The 23,149-nt window shown below is 40.5% G+C and overlaps 1 protein-coding gene and 1 pseudogene across 3 annotated transcripts in view; both read left to right on the forward strand.

Annotated features, from left to right (window-relative positions):
- Nucleotides 1-23,149, forward strand: part of Ulk2 (unc-51 like autophagy activating kinase 2) — a 112,641-nt gene that overhangs the window by 3,349 nt on the left and 86,143 nt on the right. For all 3 annotated transcript variants that reach the window (XM_017795870.2, XM_017795826.2, XM_017795835.2), the window contains exons 4-5: nucleotides 16,613-16,645; nucleotides 17,166-17,202. In XM_017795870.2, the coding sequence (XP_017651359.1) occupies nucleotides 16,613-16,645; nucleotides 17,166-17,202 (70 nt within the window). The remainder of the gene's footprint in view (nucleotides 1-16,612; nucleotides 16,646-17,165; nucleotides 17,203-23,149) is intronic.
- On the forward strand, nucleotides 7,170-10,743 carry LOC103728694 (annotated as a pseudogene).

A 23,149-nucleotide genomic window follows, 5' to 3' on the forward strand; every position in this document is an offset into this window, starting at 1 on the left:
CCATGTGGGTGCTGGGATTTGAATCCAGGTCTTCTGCAAGAACAGTCAGTGTTCTTAACCGCTGAGCCATCTCTCCAGCCCTGGATTTTTACAAAGCTTTTAAAGGTCTATTTCATGCAAATATAAATAAATTTTAATGGAAATATTAATTTGTCTTAATTCTTGTTGAAAAGACTTGTTATATTAATAAATTTTTTAATTTTAAAAATTACATTTATTTATTTTTTGTGTGTGTGTGTGTATTGTGTATGTGTGTGGGTGCATGCATGCCATGGTGGGCATATGGAAGTCAGAGGGGTCAGGTCTCTCCTTCTACTACATGGGTCCCTGGGACTGAACTCAGGTTATCAGGCTAAGTGGCAACCTTTACCTATTGAGCCATCTTGCCCAAGAAACAAAAATTTAAATATCATAGAGCAATAAGCTAAAATAAATAATGTATTGAACAAGTAAATTAATTTATTTATTTATTTTTATTTATTTATTGCCTTTTTGAGAAAGGGTCTCCCTGCAGCCTCAGCTGACCTGGAACTCACTATGTAGACCAGGCTGGCCTCGATCTCACAGAGATGTGCCTGCCTCTGCCTCCCGAGTGCTAGGACTACAGGCGTGCACCACCACGCCTGGCTTTGAACGAGCAAATTTATTAACAGTTGATAATGCTTTGTGGGGTGGTACTGTTTTAGGTTAACTGAAGACGTATACCAAATTTAACATTTCTGTCAAAAATAGGAAAAGACTATGGTGGTCTATTTAACAATTAGGTAGAGACTAGGTGTGGTGTTGCACATCTTTAATCTCAGCACTCTGAAGGCAGAGGCAGGTGGATTTCTTTGAGTTCAAGGCCAGCTACTGTGAGAGTTTTGGCAGTGCTTGGTGTCCCAGCACTCAGGAAGCTGAGGCAGAGGCAGGCAGATCTCTGTGAGATCAAGACCAGCTTGGTCTATATAAGAAGTTCCAGGCTAGCTGGGGCTGCAGAGAGACCCTGTCTCAAAAAGACAAAAAAATAGTTCTGATTTACATACTCTAGTGTGTTCACTGTGTGAGAGCCATGAAGACTAAAACCTACGGAAAGAACAGCAGGTCCTACTTAAAGTGCTCTCTCCAGAGAAGACCAGTATGTACAACTTCCATTTCTTTTTACTGCTTTGCTTCGTCTGGATAGTTGAATTACAGTAAAGTAAATGGACTGTTACGTGATTCTGATTTAAGTTATTGCTAAAATTTTTCTGTACTCAACTATATTCAGGTTCATTCATTTTGCAAAATTTTGAGTGGCTACCATACACCAGGCATTGTGCTGAGTGATAGAAATTAAGCAATAAACAAAGTTCTTGATCTCAGTTGTTCTTAGTGTTAGTGAGGTGAGGCAAAATAGACTCTTTTATATGTACTCTAAAAAAAATTATTTTTGTGAATTTCATACAGTATATTTTGGTCATATTTAAATCCTCTTCTGTATCTGCATTCCGCATTCTTAATCCCCCCCACCAAATTTCTGTACTCTAATACAGGGTCTCACTGTATAGCCCTGACTGGCCTGAGACTTGCTATGTAGACCAGGCTGGCTTCAAACTCAGAGATCTACCTACCTCTGCCTGGAGTCCTGGGATTAAAGGTGTGAAACCATGTGGGGCTCTACATGTACTTTTTTTTTTTTTTTTTTTTTTTTTTTTTTTTTTTGGTCTTTTTGAGACAGGGTCTCCCTATAGCCCCAGCTGGCCTGGAACTTGATATATAGACCAGGCTGGCCTCAAACTCATAGAGATCCACGTGCCTCTGCCTCCCAAGTGCTGCGATTAAAGGTGTGCACCACCACGCCCAGCTCTACATGTAGTTTTTTTGGTCTTTTTGAGACAGGGTCTCCCAGTAGCCCAAGCTGTCCTGGAACTCACTATGTAGACCAGGCTGGCCTTGAACTCACAGAGATCCGCCTGCCTCTGCCTCCTGAGTGCTGGGATTAAAGGCATGCCGCCACCATGCCTGGCCTACATGTAGTTTTTAATGATGTCATTATTCATTTGGTCATATCATACCACAAAATATTTAACTGAACCCATGTTAAAAAATTAAAAATTTCCTTTTACAGAAAAATACTGTAACAATATTGTAAAGCTTCTGAAAATGTCTTTGACTTTGAGATTTGGAACAAATAGCATGCACAGTTTAAAAGTTTTTATTATGGAGTGTGATTGTCCTCCCCTCAAATCTGCAGTGTAAACATGCATGTACAGAAAATAAGAATGTTGTGGGTGTATTTTATTATCTGTTTGAGTGCGTGTAATCTATTCCTTCATTTGTGAAATTCAGAGCGATATAGAAAGGGGGAAAAATACTAAAATCAAAACTAAACTCATCTCACAATCCCTAGTTGAAATGTCCATTCTCCTCAGAGCTGTTTGTGTAGTTTGTCTTACTCTGTATGGATAGAGGGCACCAAGTGGCACAAGTCAGTGCCTAGTACAAAAATTGTTAAATAATATTAACTCTCAACTTCCCATTCTTAGAGAAGTACAGAAAACCCTGGCAGTTTCAAAGCAGGTTTTGCTTTTAGACTAGAGTATACTTAGATTTCTTTTCTATCAGAATGAAAAGTATTTTTAGGGGCTGGAGAGATTGCGCAGTGGTTAACACTGGTTGTTTTTCCAGAAGACCTGGGTTTGAATCCCAGCACCCACATGACAGCTAACAACTGTCTGTAACTCCAGTCCCAGGGGATCGGACAGCCTCTTCTGACCTCCTTGGGCGACACAGGTGCACTTACCTACATGCAGGCGATACACGCATAGACATAAAATAAAAATTATAAATAAAAAAAAATTTTTAAGTATTTCTAAGTACCAACTTTGGTTGTAGAGTAAGATAGCATTAGAAGTAATATAAAAAAAACTTGAGTTACCAAGCTGGGTGTGGTGGCACAGGCCTTTAATCCCAGCACTTGGGAGGTAGAGGCAGGTGGATCTCTGTGAGTTCAAGGCCAGCCTGGTCTACATAGTGAGTTCTATGCCAGCTGGGGCTACAGGGAGACCCTGTCTCAAAAAGACCAAAAAAAACCAACCCCAAAACACTTGAGTTACCAAATAGTCATTCATTTCAAGATGGTGGCATTCAAATGTTTTATTTGTACATTGTATACTTCTGGGACTTAGGTATAAAATAAACTTAAATACTCCAAATAAATATGGTATTGAGTCTTTGGCTACCAAGTCTTGACTTAACATTTTTAGATTTGCTTCCTTGATTCTGATTGTAAAGGGGGAATAGTATGCTACTAGTGTTATACTTTTATCAACATGAACATTATTTTTACTGATCATCAGTTTAAAAGTTCTCACTTTCCAACAAGTGGATTGCAGGGATCAAACTGAAATCATCAGGCTTGGTAACAGGCACCTTTACCTAGTGAGCCATCTGCATAGCCTGTATGTGCCTTTATAAACTCAGAACTTTTTTTCCTTCATTCCTTTTTAAAAAATTTTATTTATTTATTTTACTTTATGTGTATGAGTGTATTGCCTACATGTAGGTAGGTGCACCTGTGTCATGCAGTGCTCATTTGTTATTTATTTATTTATTTATTTATTTATTGGTCTTTTTGAGACAGGGTCTCCCTGTAGCGCCAGCTGTCCTAGACCTCACTATGTAGACCAGGCTGGCCTTGAACTCACAGAGATCCACCTGCCTCTGCCTCCTGAGTGCTGGGATCCCAAAGGTGTGCGCCACCATGCCCAGCCTTTATTTATTATTTTTATTTTGTGTGTATGAGTGAATTGCCTGCATATGTGTAAGTGCATCTGTGTTGTGCAATGCCCATGGAGGGTGTTGGATCCCCTAGAACTATAGTTAGGAACAGTTGTTAGTGGCCTTGTGGGTGCTAGGAATTGAACCTGGGTCCTCTGTAAGAGCAGTCCACATGTGGGTGCTGGGAATTGAACCCGGGTCCTCTGTAAGGTCCATGCTCTTAACCACTGAGAGCATCATTCATGAGAGCCCCCATTCCTTCTTCTTTTTTTAAAATTATTTATTTATTTTTTGTCTTTTTGAGACAGGGTTTCTCCGTAGCCCTAGCTGGCCTGGAACTCACTATGTAGACCAGGCTGGCCTTGAACTCACAGAGATCCGCCTGCCTCTGCCTCCTGAGTGCTGGGACTAAAAGCATGCGCCACCATGCCTGGCTATTTATTATTTTTATGTGTATATATGTATTGCCTGCATTGTAGGTAAGTGCACCCGTGTCATGCAATGCCCACGGAGGACAGAAGAGACTCCCTTGACTGGAGTTACAGTTGTTAGCTGCTATGTGGGTGCAATGTGGATTCGAACCCAGGTCTTCTGCAAGAAAAACCAGTGTTCTTAACCTCTGAGCCATCTCTTCAGCCCCCATTCCTTTTCTTTAATTCCTTCCTTTCCTTATTCCCTGTGCTAGGGTTCAAATACAGTGCTTCACAAGCTAATTAGTGATCTATCCCAGTCCCTCATTGCCCCTAAATGTCTTTTGACATTGCAAAAATTAGTTTTCAGGGCTGGAGTAATGGCTCAGTGGTTAAGAGCACTGATTGTCTTTGCAGATGACTGGGGTTCAGGTCCCAGCACCCACCTGGTGACTATTGGCTGTCCACAACTCCAGTTCCAGGGGATCTGATGTCCTCTTCTAGTCTCCACAGGCATGTGGTGCCCTTTTTTTCGCAGGGGGTTGTGGGGGATAGGTTCTTTTTGGTCTTTTTGAGACAGGGTCTTCCTGTAGCCCCAGCTGGCCTAGAACTCACTATGTAGACCAGGCTGGCCTTGAACTCATAGAGATCTGCCTGCCTCTACCTCCTGAGTGAGTGCTGGGATTAAAGGCATGTACTACCAAGCCCAGCTTGATGTATTCCTTTTATTAAAAAAAAAACAAACTGCTAATACTTAGTTACTATACTTTCTTTAAATTTATATTTATTATTATTATTATTATTATTATTATTATTGGTCTTTTTGAGACAGGGTCTCCCTGTAGCCCCAGCTGGCCTGGAACTCAGTATGTAGACCAGGCTGGCCTTGAACTCACAGAGATCCACCTGCCTCTGCCTCCCGAGTGCTGGGATTAAAAGCATGTGCCACCACGCCTGGCTTATTTATTATTTTTATTTTATGTGTATGAGTGTATTGCCTGCACGTATGTGAGTGCGCCTGTGTCATGCAGTGCCGCAGAGGTCAGAAGAGGGCTTCGGACTCCCCTGGAACTGGAGTAAAGGATGGTTTGTAGCCGCCATGTGGGTGCTGGGAATTGAACCCAGCTCCTCTGTGCTCTTAATCGCTGAGCCATCTCTCCAGCCCCAGTTATTATACTTTTTATTGTGGGAAGTTTATTGATGTGTGTGTGTGTGCATGCACCAGAGAAAAATTTTGGGTTTTGTTCCTCAAGCATCCACCTTTTTTTTTTTTTTTTTTTTTTCCTGAAACAAAGTTTCACCAAGACTTTAGCAAGTAGGCTAGACTCCTTAGGCAACAGGCCCCACCAGTCTCTGCCTCTTCAGTGCTGGGATTACAGTGTGTGCCTTGTCAGTTCTGGGATTGAACCCAGGTCCTTGTGCCTGCAAGGTACTTTACCAACTGAACCATCTCCTCAGTTCACTATTTATTTAATATTTTGAGACAATCTTATTTTGTGTCCCTGACTAGTCTTAAACTCAAGCTCTTCTTGCTTCTGTCTCCCAAGTGATAGGAGTGCAAGTGTGTGCCATTATGCCCAGCTTTACAACTTGTTTTATTAGATGTAATGTATCTTGAATAACTGCATTATCAATACAGAACTATAGGGACAAATGTTTATATTAAATTAAAAAATATATTTTGAGACAGAGTGTCACTGCCTTGGACTCCCCATGTAGACCAGCCTGGTCTGGAACTCAACAGAGAGTTGCCTGTCTCTGCCTCCTGAGTGCTGGAATTAAAGGCATGTGCCACCATGCCCAGCCTTTATTTTTTAATTATGTGTCTGAGTGTGGGTACATACATGTAAGTGTAGAAGCATCAAGTCCTTCTGGAGCTGGAGTTACAGGTGGTTGTGAGCCACCTGACATGGGTGCTGGAAACCAAACTTATGTCCTCTGCAAGAACAGTAAATGCTCTTTAACTACTGAGCCCTATCTCTAGTCCCTTAAAAAACACTTAAACAGTGTTGCAGATACTTGTGTGCATACAGCTTCGCTTATTTTTTAACCACCCTCTTTTAAATTTAGTGGTTTTGGGAATTGAGCCTCGGGCCTTCCACATGCTCAACAAGTGCTCTATCATTGAGATACATTCCCAGCCCTCTTTATTTAGTTTCATGGAGTTTCTATGCTATTTTTCTTGGGTTGGAATTTGTTGGTCAAAGATTGTGTTGTCTTCTAAAAGGTAGTTTGAGCAGTAGTCCTCCCCCACTTTGACAGATCTTACAGGAAAATATTTGAAGCTTAAAAATTTTTATTTCATAAATATGAACCATCTTATTTACTTGCCCTTTGTTATTTATTTGACTTCACTGTTCTTTGCTGCTTCTGGTGTGTTTGTTACTGATTTCTTTGTGATTGGTATTTCTGCAGCTAGCTAATGAGATATAGTGGTGAACAAAATAGAAGTGGTTCTTGCTTTTGGCTTAATAGGGAAGATGACATTGAGCAGATAGTTACTAATTGTGTGTCAAATGCTGTACGTGAACTGCTGCAGAGATTTGGAGGAAACAAATGAGAACATAGGGGTCAGGAGGACTGAGCTAGGGACTGGGGGGAAACAGCAAGTAAGTATCTCGAGTTGAAGCCTTCTCTGAAGGCCACAGACAAGAAGAATCATTGAGTTTGAGGATCAGGAAGAAGACTGTTGTGATCAGATTACAGGAATGAGAGAGCCAGTGATGCTGGAGAGGTTAGCTGGGGCCAGATGTGATCTTTATTCTAAGGACAGTTCACAACAGGAGAGTGAAGTCATGTCTGTTTTTCAAAGATAAGTCTTGAGTGCCCTGGGTATGAGATAATCATTGCCATTTAGGTATATTGTATTATCTGCATTATTATCAGTGATCTGGATAAAATAGCCATCTCTTGATAATTTTTGGTATAGCAAGAAAAAAAATGCATCATGATTAAAAAAAAGTTTTATGTGTGTATGTATGTGTATATGTGCCTGTATGAGTTATTTGTGCCAAGTACATGCAAGAGCTTGCAGAAGCCAGGAAGAGGGCATCAGATTCTCTGGAACTGGAGTTACAAGAAGCTGTGAAGTGCCATGAGGTGGGAACTGAATCAGTTCCTCTGCAAGAGCAATGTGTGCTCTTAACCACTGAGCCATCTTTCCAGCCTGCCAATTATGACTTTTTTTTTTTTTTGAGACAAGGGTTCATAGAGTCTAGATTGCCCTAAATACCTTTTTGGAATTCCTATGGAAGTTTCTTGCTTGTTTAGCCATCAGGTTGTCTTTTATTATTTCTTAGAAGTCTTAAAAAATATTTTATAGCTGGGCGTAGTGGCGCATGCCTTTAATCCCAGCACTTGGGAGGCAGAGGCAGGCAGATCTCTGTCCTGGTCCACAGAGTGAGTTCCAGGTCAGCTGGGGCTACAGGGAGACCCTGTCTCAAAAAGACCAAAAAAAAATTTTTTTTCTAAATAAGCATTTTACTAAAAGAATGATTTTAAGCCGGACATGGTGGTGCACACCTGTAGTCCTAGCACTTGGGAGGCAGAGGCATGTGGTTCTCTGTGAGTTCAAGGCCACCTGGTCTACATAGTGAGTTCCAGGCCAGCTTGCAACTCAAAACACCTTTAAAAAAACAAAAAAAAAAAAAAAAAAAAAAAAAAAAAGAATGATTTTGAGCCTTAAACTTTGAAACACAGTAACATATAGAGATTGGAATAACCTAGATACCCTGATAGCATTCTATTTCAAGTCTGTATGCATGTACACCCACAGAAATAATAACCCATTCATCTTTCCCTTTGCTTCTTTATATGTATCTGAATCAACAACATGGGTTTTGGCTTATATTAAAGGCTTCTTTTTATTTAATGAGTGGATATTAGGCATTCCACATCCTTTATAAAAACATTTATTGAATTTCTTCTTTATTCTTTATCTGAGAAGAAAAACTTTATCGTTTTTTTTATCTATTGGAGACAGGGTCACCTTGTAGCCTCACCTGACCTAGAACTTGCTCTGAAGAATTCATTTTAATGAAGGCAGTTCTGGTTATGTTGATCCAAGTAATTCAATGGTAGCATATTGGGAAATGGCAAAGTTTACTTTTAGTTTCCCCAAATGCTGTCTCATTTGATCTGTTTTTATTATTAGTAGTATTTTTTTATGTTAACATTGAATGCTTTATTTCATAATCAGTTAACAAATATCTTCAATTTTGTTTAAATTTCTAATATGATAAATATCAAAATACAAAACCTATGTAAATTAAAGCTCCTTTGCGTACTCAATTTTTCAAACCTTTCTTTCTTTCTTTCTTTCTCTTTCTTTCTTTCTCTCTCTTCCTTCCTTCCTCCCTTTTTTTTAATGGAGCTTTTTGCTGCTCTCATATCCCCCCCTTGAAGAGGTAACCCTAAAATTTTCTTTCTTTCTTCTTTCTTTTTGGTCTTTTTGAGACAGCTCCCTGTAGCCCCAGCTATCCTGGAACTCACTATGTAGACCAGGCTGGCCTTGAACTCACAGAGATCTGCCTGCCTCTGCCCCCCACCCAAGTGCTGGGATTAAAGGCATGCACCACCATGCCCGGCCTATTTATTTATTTTTATTTGTATGAGTGTTATGCCTGCATGTGTGTAAGTACACCCGTGTCATGCAATACCCACAGAGGACAGAAGAGGGTGTCAGATCCCCTGGAACTGGAGTAAAGGATGGTTATTAGCCACCATGTGGGTGCTGGAATTTGAACCTGGGTCTTCTGCAAGAAGAGCTAGTGCTCTTAACTGCTGAGCCATCTCTCCAGTCTGTCAAACATTTTTTTTGGGGGGGGGTCTTTTTTTTTGAGACAGGGTCTCCCTGTAGCCCCAGCTGTCCTGGAACTCACTGTGTAGACCAGGCTGGCCTTGAACTCACTCAGATCCACCTGTCTCTGTCTTCCAAGTGCTGGGATTCAAGGCATGAGCCACCACACCTGGCCACTCAACTCATATTTATTGAATAACAATGTGATGCCTTGCATAAAGCATTCAAATAGAGGCCAGGTGTGGTGGCAAATACCTTTAATGCCAGCACTGGGAAGCAGAGGCAGGGAGGTCTCTGTGAGATCAAGACTTGCTTGGTTTACATAGCAAGCTACAGGGTGACCCTGTCTGCAAAAGATTTTTAAAAAAATTAAAATAGCAAGTATTATAATACAAGTCTTTGCTTAGTCCATTCCTTCATGGATTGTTTATTAACAAATTACTTATATATAGCCAGCCTAGAATGACCAAACATCTTTCTCTTGTTAGCTTTTTGTTTTGGGGTGTGTGTGTGTATTATAAGTATAGACAATGTCAAAGTTGTTTAGAGTTAATTAAATTCTGGAGCGCTATATAATATTTTTTTTGTGTATGCAACCACATTTAAATTATCACTTTTTTTTTTTTTTGGTCTTTTTGAAACAAGGTCTTCCTGTAGCCCCAGCTGAACTGGAACTCACTCTGTAGACCAGGCTGGCCTCAAACTCACAGAGATCTGCCTGCCTCTGCCTCTCAAGTGCTGGGATTAAAGGTGTGTGCCACCATGCTGGGCTAAATAAAAATTTTAATAGTAATTTCTAGTTGGGGTTTTTTGTTGTTGTTGTTGTTGTTTTTTATAAGGCAAAGGGGCAAATCTTTGTGCTTTCCTAGAGGCCCTAGGAAAACTAAAGATAGATTTTCACATGAAGTAGATGTTAAAATATGCTTAGTTCTAGTGAACTTGGAAAGGACAGACCCATCTAGGACTGTGACAAGGGCCTGACCTAACAGAGGCTGCCTTGACTACCTACTGAATAGAATACCCAGACCAGGTGCAGCCCCTCCTTGGATCCCAGGCGGGACCACCGATGAGTAGCTGGGGTCAGCTTGCTCCACTGGGCACCATGAACACTGGCTAGTCTTCCACAAGGGAGGTATGAGAGCTGCAGAGTGCCACTGACTTCTCGGTGGCCCAGCTCTAGCAGGCCTTTGGGACCAAGATCAGTTTCTCCTGGAACCAGATCAAGCAGATGCACCAGAGGTTTCTGCAGCCGAGTGGAGACCAGCCCACCATTTGCCTGGAGAACTTCGACAACATCCTGGACCTAGATCTCAACCTGATCTATTCCAAAATCATCCTTGCCTTTTTTGAAAACAGGAACCTGCCAAGGGGACCAGTGGCTAGGTGGGGGAAATTCACTTCAAGGACTTCTTGACCATCTTCACCTACTTCAAGCCCCTCAGGTCCACTATGGACCCAGAGGAGGTGGAGCTGTAATGCAATGAGAAAATTAGCTTTCTTTTCTACATGTGCAATGAAGATTGCTGCAGCCTCATCACCTGGCAGGAGTATCAGAAGATGGAGGACCTGCTGTCAGGGAACCGGCAGGTGGAAAGAGAATTGGTGAGTTCCGTTGCCAGCTCCATCACACATGGAGCCATGAAGAAGGCAGCTCAGGTGTACTTGGGCATCACCTTTGAGGACTTCCTCAAGACCTGTCACGGGATCAATGTGGAGGTCAAGATGCAAGTCAACTTTCTCAACCTAGAAGCCATTGCCTTTTGCCAGTGAGCTGCTGGCTACTCAAGTGGAGAAGGTGCCCTTTTCCAAAGTGGGCATGCTCCTGCAGTAGTGCAGGCCTGGCAGGCTGATGCTCCCCAGCCCCATGTCAGGGATCAGTGTTCATCCTCTCCTTTTATGTCCAGTAGGGCAGAGTATGTGGGACTTTGTGGCTTTTATCTCTCAGTCTCCTGAGTGCTGAAATTCTATTTTTATTATTTTTTTAATTATGTGTATATGTATGTGTATGTGTGTGTTTGTCTGTGTATGGGTATGCACACTTACATGTGGATGCTTGCAGAGACCAAAAGAAGCATTGGGTCCCCTGGAACTGGAGTTATAGGTGGTTGTAGGTAGCCAGATGTGGGTGCTGGGAACCAAACTCAGGTTCTCTACAAGAGCAGCAAGTGCTCTCCATCTCTGAGCCATCTCTCTAGGCCCGTAAATGATTTATCTCACATTCATACTTGCCTTTTTTATGTTTAGTCCAAGTGGTTTGTGTGTGTACATGTGTACATATGTGAGGCAAGAGGACGATCTCGGGTATCATCCTAAGGAATGCCATCCACCTCCTTTGAGACATCTCTCATTGGTGTTCAGCTCACCAGTTAAGCTAGACTGGCCTGAAGGCTCTTGTGTCTGCCTCTCCAGTGCTAGGATTGCAGGCATCTAACTTATATGGGTTCTGGGGATCAAACTTAAGGCCTCATTCTTGCAAGCGCTTTAACCAGCTAAAGTGCTTGTTTGCTCAGCTCCTTAGTCAAGGTTTAAATTTAGGCAGGGGTGAACTAGAGAAATCCCTTAGTGGTTAAAAGTGCTTGTTATAGCTGGACATGGTGGTGCACACCTCTAACCCCAACTCTGAGGAGGCAGAAGGATCACTGGACTTGTTGGCTTCTAGCCTAGCCCAGAAAGTATGAGTCCCAGGTTCAAGGAGAGACCCTGTCTGAAAGGAATAGGTTGAGAGTAATAGAAGAGAATATCCAGTACACCCTTGTGGCTTTGCACACGTGCATAGGCATGTGTACCCTTGCCACATGTGCATACACTCACACAGATATAGACAACACACAAAAATCTGTCTTTAAAAAAGTTTTTTTTTAAGACAGAGTCTCTTTATGTATCCCAGGCCATCCTGGAACTTACCACATAGCCCAGGCTGACCTCAAATTTGTGTCAGTTTTTCTGATTCAGTCTGATATTGAAGACGTCAGTGTGTCTCATTACTGGTTTATTTTAGTGAACAATAATTTAATTTTTACTGTTTTTTTCCTTTTAGTGTGTTTTTGTCATATTTTAAAAGTTTATGCTCACTCTGAGTCATGAAGATACTGTACTATTTTTTCCCCTAAATCTTCAGTTTTATCATTCCCATATAGCTCTGTAATCCGCCTATAAGTGATTTTTTTCTTAATGTGACATGAGGAAGAAGTCAAGACTCGCTTGTTTTTTGTTTTTGTTTTTGAGATAGGGTCTTACCATATAGCTGAAGCTGGCTTTGAACTTTTGATCCTTCAGTCTGTACCTCCTGAGTGGTATGTATGCAGGCATGGGGAGTAGTTGACCCATTGCCCTTAAAGAGACACTCCTTTTCTCTGTCTCCTTTGTTATAAACAAGTCGTCATCCGGGTTCAAATCCTAGCACCCACATGGCTGCTAACAACTGTCCGTAACTCCAGTTCCAGGGGATCTGACGGCCTCTTCTGTCCTCCATGGGCATTGCATGACACGGGTGTACTTACCTACATGCAGGCAATACACTCATACTAAAAAATAAAAATAAATGTTTTTAAAAAATGAGTGGTCATAGTTGGGTGTAGTGGCTCACGCTTTTAATCCCAGCACTCGGGAGGCAGAGGCAGGCGGATCTCTGAGTTCAAGGCCAGCCTGGTCTACATAGTGAGTTCCAGGACAGCTGGAGCTACAGGGAGACCCTGTCTCAAAAAGACCAAAAAAAAAATCCTTAAAAGAAAAATGAGTGGTCATATATATGAAGGTCCTTTTCTGTCCCTGATCTTGTGCTATACTTTTTTTTTTTTTGCTGTAGTTAAGCCTGGTACTTAATGGTATAAGCCCTTCAGTTTTTTTTCTTGTATATTATTTATTCTTGGCCTTTTGCATTTCTATATAAATTCTAGAATAAACTTGCCAATTTAAAAATAATATTTTGGTCTTTTTGGGACAGGGTCTCCTTGTAGCCCCAGCTGGCTTTGAATTCCCTATTTAGATCACGCTGACCTCAAAGTTAGAGGGAGCCTGCCTCTGCTAGGATTAAAGATGTGCACCACCACACCCAGCTTTATTATTTTTATTTTATGTGTATGTGTGTATTGCCTGCATGTAGGTAAGTGCACCTATGACATAACAATGCCCATAGAGGACAGAAGAGGCCGTCAAATCCCCTGGAACTGGAGTTACGGACAGTTGTTAGCCACTATGTCGGTGCTGGGATTTGAACCCAGGTCCTCTGGAAAAGCAGCCAGTGCTCTTAACTGCTGAGCCATCTCTCTAGCCTCCATAAACTTGCCAATCTCCATACACACAAAATGTCCTAGGGTTTTTATTAAGATTACATTGAAACTTGAGGCTGGTGTGATGCATGTTTTGTAATCATAGTACTCAGGAGGCAGAGATAAGAGGATTTCTGTAAGTTCAAGACCAGCCTGATTGCCATAGTGAGTCCCAGACCAGCCAGAGTTACACAGTGAGACCCTGTCTCAAAAGACAAATATGCAGAGCCTGGCATCATGGCACACACCTTTAATTTCAGCACTTGGGAGGTATAGGGAGTTCCAGAACAGCTGGGACTAGAGAACCTGTCTCAAAACAAAACTGAAAAAAAAACAAAAAAAAGCTGGGCATGGTGGTGCATGTCTGTAGTCCTAGCACTCGGGAGGCAGAGGCAGGCGGATCTCTGTGAGTTCAAGGCCAGCCTGGTCTACATAGTGAGTTCCAGGACAGCTGGGGCTACAGGGAGACCCTGCTTCAAAAAAAAGACACACACAGACAGACACACAAAGAACGTGAGAATTTCATTGTGGCAAAGTTTTTAATTATACTTAAGTTTCTTAATAGCTGTTATGAGCCTTTTTGCATTCTACCACTGAGCTCTATTTCTAGTAGTCTTGTGTTCATGTAAAGTTTTACATATTAGCATAATTATTCATAGTATCCTTTTTTAAAATAAGTTTTTCTTAGTGATTAAGGAGTTTGAGTAGGAGAATGATAGAATGAAATTTCTGTAACTTCAGTTTTGTTACTGCATTGGGGAAGAATATTGGATGAGGATCAGAAATACTGTATGTGTGTAGCAATGGTAAACTCTTTTGATGGTCTGACTTAACAGATGACTTGGGCCTCATTCTTTCTGATTCTAGAAGTTCTTTCTTAAGTTCTCCAGTGCACATGTGTCATGAGTTTTAGCTTGTCTGTAGGTTGTCTTGATTAGTTTTGTTGAAAACAAACTTTTTCTCCCAATTAGCATTTTCTTGCCTTTTGTAGCTACTCATCTTTCAGATTATTTAAGTACTACATTAAAAAAATGTTCAGCGTTTGTAAGGAGGGATTGTTAAGGCAAAGAATGACTGGATCTGGGCAGATCTTCACTGTTTTGAATGAGAACAAAGGAAGGTTTGCATGAAAGGTCAAGAAAGTTAGAACATTTTATTTCATTATTTATTGAATGAGTGAGTGAATAGACGAAGAAAACTTAGTTATGTCTCCCTCTACAATTGTTACTATCAAAATGGCAATTTGACCTTGTCGGTTGAGGAGGCAGAAGTTATATATGGCTGTTGAACTGCCTCTTACCTTCAGGTCTCTTTCTCTGCAGTAGTTATAGTATACAATTAAGTAACAGTGATTTGAGGCATTATTGTTCAACTTTATTTTTATTTTTGGTCTTTTTTGAGACAGGGTCTCCCTGTAGGCCCAACTGTCCTGGAACTCACTATGTAGACCAGGCTGGCCTTGAACTCACGAGATCCGCCTGCCTCTGCCTCCCGAGTGCTAGGATTAAAGGCATGTGCCACCATTGCCAGGCTTGGCCACCTTTCTGCTGTTTGTCCCTAAATTTAGGGTCTTGGTAAAGTGAAGAGCTACTGGTGAAGTGCTGTATTTTTAATCACATTTAAATTTAAGCAGAGGCTTAAGTTAAGCCACAGGAAACTCCAGTTTAAAATTATTTTGCATTATAAAATGTGTTGGGCTGGATGGCTCAGCAGTTAAGAACACTGGTTGTTCTTGCAGAAGACCCGGTTTCGAATCCCAGCACCCACATGGCAGCTAACAACTGTCTGTAACTCCAGTCCCAGGGGATCCAACAGCCTCTTCTGACCTCTGGGCATTGTACAACATGGGTGCACTTACCTATATGCAGGCAATACACGCATACACATAAAATAAAAATAATAAATAATATTTGAAAAAAACATTGTCAAAACAACAATAAAAAATTGTCCGCTACTCTGTCTTTGAATTATTAACCTAAGCAACAGACTTGAAACTGTGTAAATTTGAAGGACTGTAAAAAATACTCAAATTATCCAGGCCTGGTGACACATGCCTTTAATCCCAGCACTCAGGAGGCAGAGGCAGGCAGATATCTGTGAGTTCGAGGCCAGCTTGGTCTACAGAATGAGTTCCAGGCCAGCTGGGGCTACAGGGAGACTCTGTCTCAAAAAGACCAAAAAAAAAAATTTTTTTTTCCCTAAAATCTTAAGACATATCTTTGTGTAACATCTTCCTTTTGCCAACAATTTATTGAAAATGTGACTGTCCTAAATAAACATTTTTAAAAAACAACAAAAAAACCCTGGAGCTGGAGAGATGACTTGGTGGTTAAGAGCACTGACTACTCTTGCAGAGGACCTGGATTCGATTCCCAGCACCCACATGGCAGCTATGAACCGTCCTTAACTCCAGTTTAGAGGAATCCAAAGCCCTCTTCTGACCTCTGCGGTATTGCACGACATGGGTGCACTCACATACATGTAGGCAATACACTCATACACATAAAATAAAAATAATAAAATATTTAAAACAAAATAAAAAGCCTGTTCATCTTAGTCATGTGTTTCAGAAACAAGATTGTGTATCTAGTGTTGCTAGTAAGGACCATAAGCTATTTTGCTACCCAACTCCAACTTTTCAAATGGAAGCACTTCCCTAAGTGCCTTCCTTTTCACAAATGGTGACTTTATCATTTATTTAGCTTGGTTGGTTACTTGCTTGGTTTGAGACAGGGTCATGCTTTGTTGACCAGGCTAGCCTCAAGCTTGTGGAACTCCTGCCTTTGGCTTCTGAGTGCTGGTAATATAAGCATGTGCACTACGCCTGGCTCACAGTCTTATCTTACTGCTTTACATCATTCACAACCAAAAGGTGAACTGTTTGTTTTTAGTATTCTCTGTAGATGTAGACAGAAGTGAATGTGATTACGGCCTTAGTGCTATTTGAGGGGTTGCTAAAAAGATCGGGCTGAGAATTACAGAGCTGGGGGTACAGATTAGTGGTAGAGGTCTTGCTTGGCATACCAAGGCCCTGGGTTCTATCCCCAGCAGTGCTGGGAAGTGAAAAAAAACTTCTTGCCTGAGAATTTAAATTTCACTTTCTGATGGATTTTTGTGGGTTTATTAATTTAATAATGAACATATATATATATATATATATAATTTTTTTTTGGTCTTTTTGAGACAGGGTCTCCCTGTAGCCCCAGCTGTCCTGGAACTCACTGTGTAGACAAGGCTGACCTTGAATTCACAGAGCTCAACTTGCCTCTGCCTCCTGAGTGCTGGGATTAAAGGCGTGCACCACCACGCATGGCATAATGAACAAGTATATTTTATTAACTTTCATTTTCAAACAGTGTTTAAAATTTTCTGTGATATTTATGTTTACATTTTAGGAATTACCCAACTCTGTCTTTCTGGTGATGGAGGTAGGTATTATACAAGTATTGTCAGTAAATATTAATTAAATTTAAAAGGCTGATTTAATGATGAGATTCTACTTTATAAGGAACACAAAATTTATGTTTTTCATTATGTAATTATAATGTTTTAAAATTATATTTACAAACAATTTTAAAAATTAAAATTAACAGAAGGGGTCAAATTGAAGTTTGAATCACTGTTCTTATTTTAATTTTCTTTTTTAAAATATTATTTTGTGTGTGTGTCTCTGTATGTGTAGGTACAGGTGTGGAGGTCAGAAGATAACTTTTGAGAACTGGTTCTCTCTTTCCGTCAAGTGGGTCCTGGGGTTCCAACTCTGGTCATCAGGTTTAGCCCCTTGACCTGCTAAGCCATTTTGAAGGCCCTCTTTGTGTGTGTGTGTGTGTGTGTGTGTGTGTGTGTGTGTGTGTGTTTTAAAAAACAGCATAAAATTCGTCATTTTAATCACAAGAGGAGTGTTTTTAAATACTTTTGACATTAATTACCTTTTCTTTTACCTACCAGTATTGCAATGGTGGAGACCTGGCAGATTATTTGCAAGGTAATTTTATTATTAAATTTATTTACTTATTTGTGTCTATATATGCACCATAACACTTGTGATCAGAGGTCAGTTTGAGGGAATCAGTTCTCTCCTCCCACCATGTGAGTGTCAGAATTGAACTCAGGGCATTAGGCTTGGTGGCAAGTGCCTTTTTTGACCTGCTGAACCATCTAACTGACCCTTCAAGATAATTTTGTGTGTTTGTCAATATTCAATAGAAAGTGCTTTGTCTAACCCTAAGAGGTATTCTGAAATATGCTACCTCTGTCTCTTGCACTTTTGTAGATGTACTCAAGAAATACTTATGTATTTTTTTTCTGTACTTGATGTATTTATTTGCAGTAACTTTGTTGACCAACTATTCAATTTTTTCCCTAAACTTTGCAAGTACTGAATTTTTTGCATGCCTCTCTTGACAGTGAGAAGGAGGCAGGGTAAAGGAGGGGCTTTCTCTAGGAGGGAAGAAACCAAATAGAATTTCCTTCCTTCCTTCAAAGGGCTGGACTGGGTTGCTATTACTTATCCATTAGTCCCTTTCATTTCTTTTTTTAGAAAATATTTTATTTTTTTTAATTTTATGTGTACAAGTATATTGCCTGCATGTATGTAAACGTATCTTGGAGGTCAGAAGAGGGCATTGTATCCCCTAGAACTGGAGTTACAGACGTTTGTTAGCTGCCATGTGGGTGCTGGAAATCGAACCTGGATCCCCTACAAGAGCAGTAAGTGCTCCTTTAAAAATTTTTTTTCTTTTGCCGGTTGTGGTGGTGCATGCCTGTAGTCCCAGCACTTGAGAGTTAGAGGCAGGTGGAGCTCTGTGAGGCCAGCCTGGTCTACATAAGTGAGTTCCAGACCAGTTGGAAACAGGGGAGAGACCCTGATTCAAAAAGTCCAAGAAAAGAAAAAACTATTTTCTATTTTATGAGCATGGGTGTATTGCCTGCATGTCTGTAAATGTATCTGTGTTGTGCAGTGCCCATGGAGTTCAGAAGAGGGAGTCACATCCCCTGGAACTGGAGCTATGAATGGTTATTAGTTGCCATATGAGTGCTGGGAATTGAACCCACGTCATCTGCCAGGGCAGTCAGTACTTTCAGTTACTGGGCCATCTCTCCAGCCCTGCAGCCAGTGCTCTTAATTACTGAGCCAACTCTGTAGTCCACCCTTTCATTTCTTTCAAAATTAATAAAAATTTGTAAAAGATGTAAAAGTATTGTGCTACCTGGGTGCGTTACATACATGCAGGCAGTATACACATACATATAAAATAAAAATAATAACTAAAATTTTTAAATGTCTTTTTGAAACAGGGTCTCCCTGTAGCCCCAACTGGCCTGGAACTCACTATGTAAACCAGGATGGCCTTGAACTCACAGAGATCTGCCTGCCTCTGCCTCCCAGGTGCTGGGACGTACAGGTGTGTGCCACCAAGCCCAGCATATATATATATGTATATTTTTGGTCTTTTTGAGACAGGGTCTCCCTGTAGCCCCAGCTGGCCTGGAACTCACTATGTAGACCAGGCTAGCCTTGAACTCACAGAGATCTGCCTGCCACACCTGGCCTAATATTTTTTGAAAAAGATGTAAAAGTATATATATATTCCTGGGGCTGGAGAGATGGCTCAGTAGTTAAGAGCACTGATTGCTTTTTCAAAGGACCCAGGTTTGATTCCCAGCACCCACATGACGCTACAAACTGTCCTTAACTCCAGTCCCAGGGGAATCCAAAGCCCTCTTCTGACCTCTGCAGCATTTCACAACACAGGTGCACTCACATACATGCAGGCAATACACTCATACACATAAAATAAAAATAATAAATAAAGGCTGGGCATGGTGGCACACGCCTTGAATCCCAACACTTGGAAGGCAGAGACAAGCAGATCTCAGTAAGTAATATACTACTAAGGGGCCAGAGAGATGGCCCAGTGGGTAAAGGTGCTTGCTGCCAAGCCTGACAACTTGAGTTCAATCTCTGGGTTCTACATTGTGGAAGGAGAAAGCTAATTCCCACACACACTCTGATTTCCACATGTATGCTATGGCACATGTGCCCCCCCACTGAATAAATACATAAAATGTAATTTAAGATTTATTATATGCTAATTAAAACATCTAAAAAATTTAAAAAAGAATGTAATTATATGACCTTTTTTTTTTTTTTTTTTTTTTTTTGTCTTTTTTGAGACAAGGTCTCCCTGTAGCCCTAGCTGATCTAGAACCCACTATGTAGACCAGGCTGGCCTTGAACTCAGAGATCCGCCTACCTCTGCCCCCCAAGTGCTGGAATTAAAGGCGTATACCACCACACCCGGCAATATATGACCATTTTTAAATAATTAAACCAAAACCAATAATGTTATCAGGGATTAAATGTCATTGAAATTATTTTGTGTCATAGATTTTAGTAATAAATGATACTTGAAATTCTAAACCCAAAATGCATAGAAACATTCATATCAAATTATGTCCCTCCAAAGTATTTTGTTTTAGTGATAATGAGTCCAGCATCTACTTGTTTACTCCTTAAAAGATGCAATTAAAATATGCAAAAAAATTGCAGCTGGCATACATGGGTGTTGGCATGCACTTTTAGTCCCAGCACTAGGGAGGCAGAGGCAGGCGGATCTCAGCTTGGGCTGCAGGGTGACCCTGTCTGAAAAAGACCAAAAAAAAAAAAAAAAGGAAAAGAAAAAATTGCGAAAGATTCATACACTCAGCCTCTAAATAGATACGGCAATTGGTGGTAAAATCACTAGACCTCAGTAAATATCCATACAAAGAATGTAGGCAATTTACAAGAAAAAAAAATACTGAAAATGTTCAATTTCACCTAGTAGCCAAGGATGCAATTAAAAATGAGAGTTAAGCTGGGTATGGTGGCCCACGCCTTTGATCCCAGCACTTGGGAGACAGGCAGGTGGATCTCTGTGAGATCAAGGCCAGTCTGGTCTACACAGTGAGTTCCCGGACAGCTGGGCTACAGGGAGACCCTGTCTCAAAAAGACAAAAGAAAAAAGAGAGAGAGAGAGAGAGAGAGAGAGAGAGAGAGAGAGAGACTCTCTCAAAAAGAAAAAAAAAAAAAGAGAGAGAGAGAGAGAGAGAGAGAGAGAGAGAGAGAGAGAGAGAGTGAGTTAAGGGGCTGGAGAGATGACTTATCAGTTAATAGCACTAGTTGATCTTGCAGAGGACCCAGGTTCCCAGGTTCAGTTCCCAGCACCCACGTGGAAGTTAAAACTGTCATTAACTCCAGTTCCAGGGGATCCAATGCCTTCTTCTGGCCTCTGCAGGCATTGCACATGTTTAGTGCACATACATGCAGACAAACAATCATACACATAAAATAATTTTTTTTAAATGAGAGTTTAAGGGGTTTGGGGATTTAGCTCAGTGGTATAGCCCTTGCCTAGGAAACACAAGGCCCTGGGTTCTGGTGGATCTCTGTGAGTTCAAGGCTAGCCTGGTCTGCATAGTGAGTTCTAGGCCAGCTGGGGCTACAGGGAGACCCTGTCTCAAAACAAAAATAAAATATTAAAAATCTAAGGCAACTAAAATGAGAGTTTAAAACTTTTAAAATAGTTGGGTTTGGTGGTTCATCCCTTTAATCCTAGCATTTGGGAAGCAGAGGCAGGTCAGTCTCTGAGTTTAAGGCTAGTCTTGTCTACATAGCCAGTTCCAGACCAGCCAGGGGTGCACAGTGAGACCCTGTCTTTTTTTTTTTTTTTGTCTGAGATGGGTCTCCCTGTAGCTCCCGCTGTCCCGCTGTCCTGGAACTCATTATGTAGACCAGGCTGGCCTCAAACTCACAAAGATCCATCTGCCTCTGCCTCCCTAGTGCTGGGATTAAAGGCATGCTCCTCCACGCCCAGCCTGAGACCCTGTCTTTTTTTTAAAAAGAGTTTTAAAACAAAGAGTAATAAAATGGAAAAAATATTTAAAAAAAATAAAGCTCAAGTCATCGACTTGACTCACCCATTAATATGCAATAATGTATGTCAGCCTTTGTAGGAAAGTAGATCTGGAAGAATGTACTCCAGATTTTTTTAAAAGACAGAGTCTCATGTAGTTCAGGTTGGCCTTGAACTTGCTGTATAGCTCAGGTTGATCTTGAATACCTGATCCTCCTACTTCCAGCTGTCAAGTCCTGAGGTTATAGGTATGTGCTATTGTGCTTGACTAATATGCTTCAAATTCTTAAGTATTCATCTCCTAGGATGATATAAGATAATGCACTTTGAAAAAAAATTTTATAGTATCAGGAAAAGAACTCCAGAAACTAAATAGAGAACAGGATAGATAAGAACAACCCTCATAGGAAAAGTATTTAGTATTTTTTAACTCTGGAGATTGACTTTATATGAAGATCTTAGGGACATACGTGTCAGCATGTTATTAAAATTATTTTAAACCATGAGGTATTACTTGACATGTTGTTAAAATGATTTTAAAACCATAGTATCTCACTTGTTCTAGGTGTTAATATTATTTTTACCTTCTATTACATATGAAAAGTTATATAAAACATATACTAAGAAGAATTAGGTGCACCGAAATGTTCAAAAAGAATTTAATGATTTATTTTTTAATTTTTATTAATGTGTATGTTAATGTATGTTTGTGAGTGTATGTCATGTGTACCCATGCAGGCCAGAAGAGGGCGCAGATACCCTGGATCTGGAGTTAGAAGTACATGTGAACCACCCAGTATAGATGCTGGGAACAAAACTCAGGTCCTCTGGAAGAGCAGGAAGTACTCTTAACCACTGAGCCATCTCTATAGCCCCTCACAAAGTATTTAAATCTTTAATATAGATTCAAGAGATTGTACTTACAATAAAAAACATGCATTGAAAGAAAATTTAAAAAAGAGATTGTGCTAGGCGTGGTGGCACACGTCTTTAATCCCAGGACTCCGGAGGCAGAGGGAGGCAGATCTCTGTGAGTTAAAGGCCAGCCTGGTCTACATAGTGAGTTCTAGGACAGCTGGGGCTACAGGGAGACCCTGTCTCAAAAAGACCAAAAAAAAATTTGCACTTTTAACATTTAGATCCATTTTGGTAGAAAATTTATATTTGTACACTTAATTACATTTGAATGTATTTTATGTGCTAGGCCTTTTTAAAAAAATAATTTATTGAGAATTTCATATATGCATATAAGGTGTTTTGATCAAATCCATGCCCACTTCCTCCCCTCCAACTCTTCCCATATTTCCCCATCACTTTTTTCTGATAACTTCATGTACTCTTTTCTTCTTCCTTGATTGATTGATTGATTGAATTTATTTTTTATTTATTATTATTATTTTTTGGTCTTTTTGAGACAGGGTCTCCCTGTAGCCCCAGCTGGCCTGGAACTCACTATGTAGACCAGGCTGGCCTTTAACTCACAGAGATCTGCCTCCCTCTGCCTCCGGAGTCCTGGGATTAAAGACGTGTGCCACCACGCCTAGCACAATCTCTTTTTTAAATTTTCTTTCAATGCATGTTTTTTATTGTAAGTACAATCTCTTGAATCTATATTAAAGATTTAAATACTTTGTGAGGGGCTATAGAGATGGCTCAGTGGTTAAGAGTACTTCCTGCTCTTCCAGAGGACCTGAGTTTTGTTCCCAGCATCTATACTGGGTGGTTCACATGTACTTCTAACTCCAGATCCAGGGTATCTGCGCCCTCTTCTGGCCTGCATGGGTACACATGACATACACTCACAAACATACATTAACATACACATTAATAAAAATTAAAAAATAAATCATTAAATTCTTTTTGAACATTTCGGTGCACCTAATTCTTCTTAGTATATGTTTTATATAACTTTTCATATGTAATAGAAGGTAAAAATAATATTAACACCTAGAACAAGTGAGATACTATGGTTTTAAAATCATTTTAACAACATGTCAAGTAATACCTCATGGTTTAAAATAATTTTAATAACAT

This window comes from Nannospalax galili, unplaced genomic scaffold, assembly GCF_000622305.1.
Source record: "Nannospalax galili isolate Female #2095 unplaced genomic scaffold, S.galili_v1.0 scaffold530, whole genome shotgun sequence".
NCBI lineage: Eukaryota > Metazoa > Chordata > Mammalia > Rodentia > Spalacidae > Nannospalax > Nannospalax galili.